General features: G+C 44.6%; 1 protein-coding gene across 1 annotated transcript; it reads right to left on the reverse strand.

The window, feature by feature from the left end:
- Positions 1–10,338: 10,338 nt before the first annotated feature.
- On the reverse strand, positions 10,339–11,277 carry LOC112398754 (apolipoprotein L3-like; the record flags this gene model as incomplete). The annotated part of the gene is given in 2 exon segments (XM_024743471.1): positions 10,339–10,845; positions 10,847–11,277. Coding segments are annotated over 2 exon segments (852 nt in total), but the record flags the coding sequence as incomplete, so codon positions are not given.
- Between the last annotated feature and the right edge of the window lie 2,267 nt (positions 11,278–13,544).

Here is a 13,544-nt window from a genome sequence, read left to right on the forward strand (position 1 = left end):
AGGATAAACGCCATGGGTCATCCTGGACCCTTGATAGCCTGTAGAGGGACAGAAGGAGGGACGGGTATGGTTCTATCAGAAGAGCAGTCTGCAATTTGCAATTCATTTACTTTTTTATCATGTACTTCAGAATTATTATTTTATTATGTAGGTAGGGGAACAGAGGCAAAGGCAGGGACGTGGCTTGTTCAAGACCACAGAGCAAGTCAGCAAAAGAACTAAGGCTCAGAAATAATTTCAGTTAAGTTCCTAACAAACAGACTCTCCTGCAGATAACAACCACACACTCTAGACAAAGTACAAAACAACTACTTCAGCGTTCAGGAAAAGGAACAGAAGCAGGAAGATTTTGAGGGGAGTCAAAACGTGGATTAAACGATGGGCAGAGAATGAGTTTGCCATTATGTTGCAGCTTTCTCTTGAAGGCAGCTGCAGTCTGGCACACATAGAAATGACTGAAACTCTGATAGAAAACCTGCCATCTTTCTGGCCTGAAAAAAACCAGAGGACAGAGCCCAGGGCAACCATGACTCTTGGAGAGACGGGAGAAAGTGTTAAAGGAGAGAGCGAAAGAAGGGAAACTCCAAATTCTGTGCATAATCTCTACCCCGGTGTCTGACTGGTCCTGAACCATGTATGCATTAAGCAGACTAAAAGAAGTCTGAAATGAGATGGTAGTTGCCTCTCTTCACAGGTAAGACAGATTTGCAATTTAAGTCTAACCCAGTGAATTGCCTGCCAAAGGGAAAAAAAAATCGTTTTTGGAGGAATATATTGTAAAAGAATCCATAGTGGGACTTCCCCGGTGGCACAGTGGTTAAGAATCTGCCTGCCAATGCAGGGGACATGGGTTTGAGCCCTGGTCGGGGAAGATCTCACATGCTGTGGAGCAACTAAGCCCGTGAGCCGCAACTACTGAGCCTGCGTGCCACAACTACTGAAGCCCGCGCGCCTAGAGCCCGGGCTCCGCAACAAGAGAAGCCACCGTAATGAGAAGCCCGTGCACCGCAACAAAGAGTAGCCCCCGCTCGCCGCAACTAAAGAAAGCCCGCGTGCAGCAACAAAGACCTGATGCAGCCAAAAATAAATAAATAAAATTAAAAAAAAAAAGAATCCATAGTCTCTTCAACATAACATTCATAATGTCCAGGATATTTTAAAAAATTACTTGACATAAAACAAGGAAAATGTATCCCATTCTCAAAAAGAAAGACAATCAACAGAGGTCAACCCTAAATGATACAGATGTGGGAATTAATAAACAAACATTTAAAGGCATTTATTATAACTATGTTTGATGAGATAAGGAAAAAATACATGGGTATGAAAAGATAGAAATCTCAGCAGAGGAACAGAAAATAGCAAAAAAAAGAAAAAGGAAAAGAAGCAAAGAAAATTTTAGAACTGAAATATACAGTATCTGAAATTTTAAAATGAAATGTTTGCACTTAATAGCGGAATGGGGATGACAGAGGAAGAGTGACCTTAAACACAGATTTTTTAAAGAAAATACCCAATCTAAGGAAACAATAGAAAAAGGTTTTAAAAAATAAAGCCTCATGGTCCTGTAGGAAAATATCAAACAGTCTAAAGGTAATGGGTAATTGAAGAATTGGGATCTCAGGAGAAGAGAAGGGCAAATGGAGTGGGACAAAAATATCTGAAGAAATAATGGCTGAAAACTTTTCAAATTTGGTGAAAGAGCTAAATTTACATAGTCAAGAAGTTCTGTGAGGGAATTCCCTGGTGGTCCAGTAGTTAGACTCTGTTCTTTTACTGCCGAGGGCACAGGTTCGACCCCTGGATGGGGAACTAAGATCCTGCAAGCCGTGCGGAGAGAGGCCAAAAAAAGAAGCCGTTCTGTGAATCCCAAAGAATATAAGACAGTCCTTCCCCAGGCAGCCTAATGCTTTCAAAATGGGCTCTGTAACAAAATGGCTGCTGGTAGGGAGGCTACGTCTAACCACACAATATGGACTGTCCCTCATCAAGGTTGACTTGATACCTAATGAACTTCACCCCCAGAAGTGATGGCCTGAGATATCACTGAACTGTCCTGAGGGGGACACAGCGCCATGTCAACTGGGAGAAAATACCTTGAGAGGCTGAGTTGTTGTCTCGTGAATTGTGTTATGCTCTGAATCCACAGCCAGTATTTAGTGCATTTGCTCCCAAACCATATTTTATGGATCTAGGAATTAAGAAGTTAAGATGAAGGTGATAGATCTCATGATTACTCATGATAGGCCAATTTCAAAATTTTTGTTTTCAATACCCATGTCTCTGGGACCTTCTGGACTAGAGGTTTTAGTATTTAAGAGGGGAATACCTCCCTGAAGGCAGACAAAAAATCGGTTTCATCGAGTGGCCATATATTGCTCCTCATGCTCCTTGATTTGTGGATAACAACGAGGTTATGGGTTGGATGTGGTAATGGACCTTGATTATCAAGAGAAATTCATACTGTTGCTGCACGGGAGGGCAGAAAGAACATGAGTAGAACTCAAGGGATCTCTTCTACTCGTGGACCTCATCCTTCTCGGACGACCATAGCAGATAACAAAGGGTAAGAGAGAATTTCACAGCCTTACTGAACCAGGACCATCAGAGGGTTCAGGGTTCACAGGAATGAAATTTCCCACAGGTAAGAGGAACACTGAGTGGGATCCCCAGTTAAAGACTTGTATCAGTGGAGCGATGCTCATGGTGGCCGTGGTCTCTACTGCACCTCCTTGCTGCCTACGTATTTATAATATATATGCAAAATATCAAGAAAGGAGCCCAACAGAGCAAGAGAATCACTGGCCTCGTGACACCTGCAAGATGCAGTAGGTGGAGGTTATTTGCATTTGTCTACAACAGGGGAAGTGGGGAGTTCATTTACTGTTGTATATGGGTTGACTGGGTCCAGAACAGGGTAAGGAGAGTCATTTTTGTTTGTCTGAGAAGAGTGCACGTGTGTATCCAGGAGGCACTAAATCTGGTTCCTCTTTTTTTGCGGTACGCGGGCCTCTCACTGTTGTGGCCTCTCCCGTAGCGGAGCACAGGCTCCGGACGCGCAGGCTCAGCGGCCATGGCTCACGGGCCCAGCCGCTCCGCGGCATGTGGGATCCTCCCGGAACGGGGCACGAACCCGTGTCCCCTGCCTCAGCAGGCGGACTCTCAACCACTGCGCCACCAGGGAAGCCCCATAGTTGTTCTTGTGTTGCGGTTAGGGTTGACAGGGTAAAGGATCCGTTTACTGAGAGCACTGATAAGAGGATGATCGCTAGTGTTACTTCATATAGATTGTTTGGGCTACTGCTGGTAGGGCTCCAATTAATGCATATTTTGAGCTGGAGGCCCAGCCAGATCATAGAATGGAGTATATGGCTAGACTTGCTATTTCTAGTGTGAGTAATACTCCCAGGTTTATGTTGATGAGGGGTTATGGTATGGGTAGAGGGATTCGTATTGTGAGAGCTAGGGTTAGGGCTAAGATGGGTACGATGATAAATATGGAGGTGGAAGATGTAGCTGGTCGCAGGGGTTCCTTAGTGAATAGCTTGATTGCATTGGCAAAGGGTTGGAGTAGACCATGAAGGCCTACAATGTTTGGTCCTTTTCGGAGTTGGGAGTTGTATATAGCCTAGGACTTTACGTTCTACTAGTGTCAGGAATGCTACGGCTAGGAGGATAGGAATGATGAACGTTAAAATGTTAATTATAAACATTTTGTTAGGGAGAGGGTTTGAACCTCTGGATATAAAGGTCTAAGTTTTACGCAATTACCGGGCTCTGCCACCTCAACAAAACCCTGGCCTTGGGCGGTTAGTCTGTGCTTGCTTATAAGGTTGAGATTAGATCATTAATTGTTTTGAAGGCGCTTATTTAAAGTGGGCCTTATTTCTCTTATCTTTTCGTACTGGGAGAAACGCATAATAGATAGAAACCGACCTGGATTGCTCCGGTCTGAACTCAGATCACGTAGGACTTTAATCTTTGAACAAATGAACCCTTAACAGCGGTTACACCATTAGGATGTCCTGATCCAACATCGAGGTCGTAAACCCTGTTGTCGACATGGACCCTAGAATAGGATTGCACTGTGATCCCTAGGGTAACCTGTTGCGTTGATCAGTTTTTTGGATCAGTAAGTGATATTATGCTTTAGCTAGTAGGTCTAGGTTTTAATCACTCAGAGGGAGTTTTGTGCTCCAAGGTCACCCCAACGAAATTGTCAACCCATGTGAAATTTTGTTACTCCTTGGCGGTTTAAGATTATGGTTTTTGGGTTGATTAATTGAGTCTCCATAGGGTCTTCTCATCTTATTTTCTTTTCCCCACCTCTTCAAGGGGATGTCATTTTCACTGAATAGTAAGAGACAGATGAATAGTAAGAGACGGTAAAACCCTCGTGTGGCCATTCATACAAGTCCTTACTTAGAGAACAAGTGATTATGCTACCTTTGCGCAGTCGGGATACCGCGGCCATTTAACGATTGTCACTGGGCAGGTGGTGCCTCTAATACTGGTGTTGCTAGAGGTGATGTTTTTGGTAAACAGGTGGGGTTTGTGTTTGCCGAGTTCCTTTTACTCTTTTAAATCTTTCCTTGAGTGCACCCCTGTGTTGGGTTAACAGTGTTTTTAATAGATGATTTAGTGTTGGATTGTATTTACTTACTGTTGATTATCAGTATGTTATTGGTTGCTGAGGTAAGCTTGTGCAAGGAGAAATATTTCTTGTTACTCACGTCAACAGTATTGCTTCTGTAGTCTTATAGATTAGCCCAGTACTAAGGCTAGGAGTTGATTTACTTAATATTGGAATTGAAATGTGTTTTGTCGTTGAGCTTTAATGCTTTCTTCATTGATGGCTGCTTGTAGGCCAACTATGGTATAGTTTGTTTTTACTCTCTAGTTAAGGTCGTATCCATTTCTAAAAAACTGTACCTTTTCAGACTAACATTTAAATATACGTTGAAGCTTATTGTGGTTTTTAGTATTATTTAACGTTGAACTGAAATTCTTTTCCTGGACAACCAGCTATCACCAGGCTCGTTAGGCTTGTCACCTCTACTTATAAATCTTCTCACTATTTTGAGTTTGTTCTAATAACTGTTCATAAGTAGCTCACCTGGTTTAGGGTAGTTTAGCTTAAGTTCTCTTTGTTAAGAGTTCTCTTTGTTAAGCTGTTACTAGTTAAGTCATTATGCAAAAGGTACAAGGGGTAAGCTTTGCTTTTTATTACTTTTAATATTTCTTTTATCATTCCCTTGCGGTACTTTCTCTACAGCGCCATCAATGTTTAAATTTCTATCTCCTATACATTAGATGTCTGGTGAATGTGTTATTTGACTAGCTTGTGTCAGTATGGTAGGAAAGGGGTGGGCTAGGTTTAGTTCTAGACATACATAGATCATGAAATCTAGGTGTAAACTAGGTGCTTTATTTAAGCTATGTCTTGTTTTATCCAAGCACACTTTCCAGTATGCTTACCTTGTTACGACTTACCTCCTCTCATATAATTGTTTAGCATGTGTTGATGGACTGTGGCTTTGTCATGGCACTTGAGGAGGGTGACGGGCTGTGTGTTCGTGCTTCATGGCCTTATTCAATTAAGCGCTCTACTCTTAATTTACTACTAAATCCTCCTTTAGGTTTTAGGTTTCATAAAAGCTTTCGTGTGGATAAAGGGTCTCTTGGTGTAGAAAGTGTAGCGCATCTCTTCCCACCCCATAGGTTACACCTTAACCTAACCGTTTTATGTGTTATAATTATGCTTACTTTTGCTCCTTTTTAGGGTTTGCTGAAGATGAGGTCTATAGACTGGAGTAGCGAGAGTTGGTGAGGTTTGTCGGGGTTCGTGGGTTATAGGACAGGCTCCTCTAGAGGGCTGTGAGACACCGCCAAGTCCTTTGAGTTTTAAGCTGTTGCCAGTAGTGCTCTGGCAAATACTCTAGTTCTTACGACTATCTGGGTTTCGGGCTAAGCATAGCGGGGTATCTAATCCCAGTTTGGGTCTTAGCTATCGTGTGATCAGAATATATTAATAAAGTCACTTTCGTAGTTTACTTTTGTTTTAATCACGGCTTTTTACAGCTTGCTTAAGGTTTAACTTTATCTTGTATGGTTCTTTAACACGCTTTACGCCGTAGTTCTATTAATTCGGGTCAGTCGTGTGACCGCGGTGGCTGGCACGAAACTCACTCACCCTAATTAACGTGGCTTAGTCACACTTTCGTTTATGGCTCAGTTTTTATCACTGCTGTCTGCCGTGGGGGCGTGGCTAAGCACGGCGTCGTGAGCTGCTGGTGTGGCGTGCTTGACACCTGCTCCTTTTTTTTTAAATTTATTTTTACATCTCTATTGGAGTATAATTGCTTTACAGTGGTGTGTTAGTTTCTGCTTTATAACACAGTGAATCAGTTATACATATACACATGTTCCCGTATCTCTTCCCTCTTGTGTCTCCCTCCCATCCTCCCTCTCCCACCCCTCCAGGCGGTCACAAAGCACCGAGCTGATCTCCCTGTGCTACGCGGCTGCTTCCCACTAGCTATCTACCTTACTTTTGGTGGCGTATATATGTCCATGCCTCTCACTCGCTTTGTCACAGCTTACCCTTGCCCCTGCCCCTGCCCTCAAGTCCATTCTCTAGTAGGTCTTTGTCTTTATTCCTGTCTTACCCCTAGGTTCTTCGTGAAGCTTGCCCCTGCCCCTGCCCTCAAGTCCACTCTCTAGTAGGTCTTTGTCTTTATTCCTGTCTTACCCCTAGGTTCTTCGTGACATTTTTTTTTTTTCTTAAATTCCATAGTGATTTAGGGGGCATTCTCACCGGGGTGAGGATACCTGCATGTGTAATTCTATTAAAAACTAATAGAAAGGCTGGGACCAAACCTTTACGTTCATGGGGCTAGTGGGCCCATGTAGACATTTTCAGTGTCTTGCTTTATGAGATGTTCGAGGAACTTTAACTTGCCGCACACAGGTGATGTTTGTATGGTTGTATTACGTGGCTTATGTCAGATTTAGTATTAGATTTTTGATAAAATGGTTGGCGAATCTAGGATGTCTGTCTATATGGGTGTCTAATCTGGGATGTCTGTCTATATGGGTGGTGAATATCTAAGTAGCTCATTTGTATGATAGGAAGGGGGCTGAGGTCGATCCATTGGGATATCTAACTGTTCTAAGCCGTGGGGGGAGTAGTAAAGTGCTTTGTCCTGTAACCATTAACTGAGTGTACAACACCGGTGGCTCTTGCCAAATAACAAATACATCCAAGTCCAGCTACAATTTGCTTGACTGTGTTAAGACCTTTTAAAGTCATAGCTGAGTCTAAAGCACTTTCCCCCACAAAAATAAAAAATACCAAATGTATGAAATCACAGTTATGTGTGAGCATGGGCTCATTAGAGATGTCTTATTCAATGGGAAAGAGTGGGCGATTTTAGGAGAGATGGCCCTGAAGTAAGAATCAGATGTCTGATAAAGTTCATCAATGGAATCCCTCACAAGCCATGGGCCTGGAGCGAGAGGAGGGGCACCTGCTGAGCGGGTTGATGGTTTCACGTGGCCTGGCGACTTAGCTCGTGATCTAATGGACAGGATTCCAAACGTGCTGGCTTGGACCAATTTAACTCAATGTGCTATGTACGACCAATAATGTGTATGTACTATGTAATATTAATGATATAACGTACATGCTTATTAGGCATGTGGTAAATAATGCAATGCACGATTATACATACAATGTACGTGCATATACACATGGGAAAGAGACATTATAGCGGTTATGTGGCAGTAACAGACATGCAAAATACACATAGCATGTATGTAGTAGAATGAATTATTTTTAGTACTGACATAGCACTGTAGTTTTATGAATGTCTTATAATATATTTTTTTCAGGGAATAGTTTATATAGAATTTCAGCTTTGGGTGCTGGCGGTGAAGTTTAGTGGTTCTTCCAAGTGTCTCGGACAGATAGGTTGTTCTCCTTTTCCGGTTTACAGGACCGGGGTATTGTGTCATACCACAAAGACTCTTCATTTTAGGAACTTGTTTTCAATGAGACTCGTTACTGGTATTAACATTAGGATTAAAAGAAAGTATAAAATGGATGCAAGTTGTCCAATAATCATATATGGGTGTTCCACGGGTTGTCCTCCGAGGCATGTTAGCGCTAGTAAGTTTGCTACCAGTACTCAAAATAAGAATGGACTGAAGGGTTGGAATATCACGCTTCGTTGTTTGGATGTATGGAGAATCGGAATAAATGCCAGGATTAGGATTGAGAGCAGCAGGGCCGAGACTCCCCCTAGCTTGTTGGGGATTGATCGTAAAATTGCATACGTGCGTAGAAAACACCATTCTGGCTTCATATGTGGTGGTGTGCTGAGTGGGTTTGCTGGGGTGTAGTTGTCGGGGTCTCCGAGCAGGTCGGGTGAGAATAGAGCTAATATTAGTGAGGCTAAGATTAATAGTAAGGCGCCTAGGATATCCTTGATTGTATAGTAAGGGTGGAATGGGATTCTGTCTATATCAGATGGAATTCCTATGGGGTTGTTGGACCCTGTTTCGTGAAGGAATAAAATAGGTGGACGGCAGCTAGTGCTGTGATGATGAAAGGGAGAATGAAGTGGAAGGCGAAGAATCGTGTTAGTGTTTCTTTATCTACAGAAAAGCCACCTCAAGTTCATTCGACGAGGGTGGTGCCGATATATGGGATTGCTGAGGGTAGGTTTGTGATGACATTTGCGCCTCAGAATATTTGTCCTCAAGGTAGGACGTAGCCTATGAATGCTGTGGCTGTGACTATAAGGAATAGGATAGTTTCCTGAAAGGTATAGGACCCACAGTATAGGCCATGTCCTACGTGGGCATAACGGCAGATAAAAAATATGGAAGCTCCCTTTGCGTGTATGTATCGAATGACTCAGCCATAGTCGATGTCTCGGCATATGTGTGTTACTGATGAGAAGGCAGCTGTTGTGTCTGGTGTGTACTGTTTTGCTAGAAACGGGCCTGTTAGGATTTGTGGGATTAGCAGACCCTTCGTAAGGAACCCAAATTTCATCATGGTGAAATATCTGATGGGGTAGGGAGGTCAGTGAATGTGTTGTTGAGGATTTTTATTAGCGGGTGGGTTTTTCGGGTGTTGGTCATTGGTGTTCTTGTAGTTGAATGACAACGATGATTTTCATGTCATTGGTCATGGTTGGAGTCCAGGTGAGAATAATGATGACGTATATTGTATTCATTTTAAGTATTATCTTTGTGGTTAGTTTTGTGTGGGTTTCTTCAAAACCTTCACCTACACACACACACACTGGAATATTACCCAGCCATAAAAAGAATAAAATAATGCCATTTGGGGCAGCTTGGATGGACCTAGAAATTATCATACTAAGTGAAGTAAGTCAGAAAGAGAAAGACAAATGCCATATGATGTCACTTATATGTGGAATCTAAAAAATAGTACAAGTGAACTTATTTACGAAACAGAAAGAGACTCACAGACACAGAAAACAAACTTATGGTTATAAAAGGGGAAGGTGGGGGAGGGATAACTTAGGAGTATGGGATTGGCAGGTGCATACTAGCATACAAAAAACAGATAAACAACAGGGATTTGCTGTAGAGCACAGGGAGCCACATGTTGGAAACCCACTCACAGTATAAATCAACTATGCTTCATTAAAAAAACAAACAGGAAAAAAAAACAAAAAAAAACAGGGCTTCCTTGGTGGCGCGGTGGTTGAGAGTCCGCCTGCCGATGCAGGGGACACGGGCTCGTGCCCCGGTCCGGCAGGGTCCCGCGTGCCGCGGAGCGGCTGGGCCCGTGAGCCATGGCCGCTGAGCTTGCGCGTCCGGAGCCTGTGCTCCGCAACGGGAGAGGCCACAACAGTGAGAGGCCCGCCTACCGCAAAACAAACAAACAGAAAGAAATCACTGCCTAATTAAGATAAAGCTGCTGGAATCAAAGGTGAGTTGATACTGGAAAAGTAGGGCTAGAGACCACCAGAGACATCAAACCCTGGGGAGGGGTGAGAGAGGAGCCCCTGCTACTTCTCCTGGAGCCCAACAATCCTACCTCCTGGGCTTTTTCCCATGTTCAACCCGTTCACATTCCTGGCCTCTTGTTGCTAGTTCCCCCTCCCTCTCCCTTTATTCTGCCCCCAGTGTCTTCTTTAGTCCAAAATAAGTGGCTTCTCTCCTCCCTTCGTCCAGGCTCCATGCTCCTTCCTTCTCTCTCCCCCACCTGCCACCTGCATTTATCCCTCCCCTGCTGTGCTCAGCTACAGAAATGCCAAATTCCTAACACCTAGCTACATCTATGTTATCTCGCCCTCCTTTTCCCTCTAACAAGGTGCCTCCATGCCTTGGCCCCGCAAGTGTCCCTAGTCCCTGCACAGCTCGGGGAGTGGCGGAGTCCAGCCCTACTGCAGACGCTCATAGATGCGGGTGAGCACCTCCAACTTCTTCTCCAGCTCCCGGGCCTGCTGCCTCAGCCTTTCAGCTGACTCTGTCTTTGCCCCCTCATGCAAGTGCTTTGCCTGTTTCACCAGGAAGCCCACTTCCATCAGAAGGGAGACACCTGCAGTGCCCGCACCCACAATCCGGGCTCCTTTGGTCATTGCCAGAGCCGTGCCTTTGAAAGTAACCTCTTCCTGCTGGCTGCTTTGGACTGAGATTATTCCACTTCTGATGAAGACGTTTGCATCGGCTGATAAGGCAGGGTTGCTTTTGACCGTCTCCATGGCACGGATATTCATTTCAATGCGTTGCACAGCTTCTGTGGATTTCTTTGTTGTGCTAACGGTTCGGGGGCTGATCTTAAGTGCCTCCAGGAACACCGGTTGACATCAGGCGACTAACTTCGGTTTTTGCTGACAACGTGCTGACTTGTTCCACAATGCTGGTGGACACACTGGTCACAGCAGCCGCTGCTCCCAGCCCTAACCCAGTGGCCGAGTGTGCCAGACTCGCCCCCGCTGACATGGGTGCCAAAGCCAGGCCAAGTATGGTCAGGACACCAGACACAGCGCCAGTGGAGTTGGCCACAATGTTGGAGATGGTGCAGTCCCTATGGACCTTGTCTGCGAGTGCGTGGAGCTTTCCTATGAGCTCCTCTAGCTCTCATTTTACCAGAGGAAACCTGTTCAAAAACCTCTTCCTGTCCAGCTGGTCTTCTCGGAGCGTGACTTGGTACTCCACGGCCAAGTCTGTTTTTAGCTCACTCAGATGTTGATGCAGTGCCTCTGGGTCTTCCCTGTAACAATGAAGGTCAAGGGATTAGAAAGACAGTTTGCTTGTCCATAAACTAGGCTCGACAAGATCTATTCTGTAAATCACAGAGATTTTGTTATAAATCAAATAGAAAAGAATTTCACAAACGTAAATTTTTCTCTTTCAACATTAAACACATATTTCTGTATCTTGTCGATGCTCCATATACTTATTCAATCATGGAATAAATAAGCAAAAGTCATCTTAGGATATTTTAACTTAACATAGGTATTTGAGGGAATTCCCTGGAGGTCCAGTGGTTAGGACTTTGCGCTCCCACTGCAGCGGGCACAGGTTCAATCCCTGGTTGGGGAAGTAGGATCCCACAAGCTACGTGGCACGGCCAAAAAAAAAAATGGTATTGGATAAAGACGCCTCAGAGGCAGGTCAACACAATCACTTCCAAAGAGTAGGCAGAGTGGGAAATCCACAGAGAAGCACAGAGAAGTGGGATTGGAGCAGAAAAAACAGGGAAAAGACCCTTGACTCCTGTCTCTTCCCAACAGCTTTCGAGAGTTAACATTAGGAACCTGGGCCACAGCAGCGAAAGCTCCGAATCTAACCACTAAACCACCAGGAAATTCCCTTTAGACACTGTTTTTCAAAGCAGTTGTCTAAATAGTGGTGGCGCAGTGTTGGATCCTCAGGTTCCCTGAAATAGAATACTCTGGACCTCAATGGCCACCTTTATTCACGTAGGGAAAGGATTTTTCCATTTGGAGGTGAAGCTGTTGGAGTCACAGGGTCTGGAGAAAAACTGAGGAAGCTATAGGAAGAGACAAACCAAAACCGGATAGAACCAGCTGGAACCAAGGTGGCAAGGTATCTGACCTCACCAGACCCTCAGTCTCATTCTAGGCTGATTTTACTACATTAGCTACGTTAGATGACACACCTACGGATGACCATGACCGGAAGATGCAGACCAAAAAAGGATCAAAAGGGCGTGGCACCCCATTTCCAGAAAATCCTGACCACTTCCAGCAGAGTCTGGAAAGCACCCGATAAATGAATGTTTTCATGTTTTGGCAGTGAAACAAGCAAATATTCACATTAAATGGGAAAAAGTCTGTAATGACTATAAATAAGCTCAGGTCAGTACAGGACAAGATTACGGCCCAGACGAGTTACCAAACACATGTGTGTGTTTCAGAAATTTGGAGGTGATAGAATTGCTGATAAGAGACTGGCGACCAGTGTGACTATATGTGTGGGCTGGGACTTGATGTAAAATCGATTTCCCTCTATAGCCACACAAAGAGGCATTATTCTTATATCACAGAAGAAGAAAGTGAGACTCAGACAGGATAAGGGACCACCCAAGGCCCGCAAGCAGAAAGGTCAGAGGTTGAATCCAAGGCCAACCATCAAGACAATTCTTTGAAGCCTCCTTGTATTTAAAAAACTGTGATTTCTTCATTCTACTCTGTAGTATACTATGGGGCTTCTTTGCAACTAATTTCTGTAGTGTATACAGAAGTAGAAATATAATGTTGTATACACGAAACTTATATAACGTTATAACCCGATGCTACCTCAATTAAAAACAAAGTTTCAGACCACACGCCATTGTGTAAAACTACCATGGGAGGGAGAGGATTCCTCCTGCTAATCACAGACACTCCAGGCTGGGCATCAGAGGGCGATTCTCAGGTGGGGGAGGGGTGGGACCCCTGGCTCTGATCCTATGATCAATCCCCATCACCTCTCTCTTCTCCAGGCTGGCCCCAGGGGACCCAGCTCCCCACTGGCTCCACTGGACCCAAGCTGAACTGTTGATAAACAGGAGATCACCTTGTTCCAGAGGAGCGTTGATCCTCAGGAATTCACCAGCCCAGCCCCCCCTCGAGGATCCCAGTCTGCTGGGATGGCGGCTCCTGGCTTCTAATCTGCTCTCCCCTCCCTTACCCTTCAGCTTGACTAATTTGCTCTCGAGGGCGGCTCCAGGGAGGACGTGATTTGGTCGCTGAGCAATGCAGTGATGGGGGAGAAGCAATTCTGAGGAAACGAGACTCAAGTAAACGCAGCGCTCATGTGGGTGTGTGGTGATTGCTTAGGTTTTTTTCTTCCCCCTTCACTAAGGGAGAAGGGAACCCAGGGCATACATGGAGGGAACCCACGGCACTAAATCTGTGCATTGATTGGATGGGGGTGGGTGGGGGAAATAACTGAGCACCCGCGTCTCTGCAGGGGTATTGAGATCCATAGAACCAGTACCTGCCTGAGGCAGTTACACCTGGTAAGCAGGTGCCCTGACAGAGCTGCAGGCA

This window comes from Neophocaena asiaeorientalis, unplaced genomic scaffold, assembly GCF_003031525.2.
Source record: "Neophocaena asiaeorientalis asiaeorientalis breed wild unplaced genomic scaffold, Neophocaena_asiaeorientalis_V1.1 scaffold332, whole genome shotgun sequence".
Classification (NCBI taxonomy): Eukaryota; Metazoa; Chordata; class Mammalia; order Artiodactyla; family Phocoenidae; genus Neophocaena; species Neophocaena asiaeorientalis.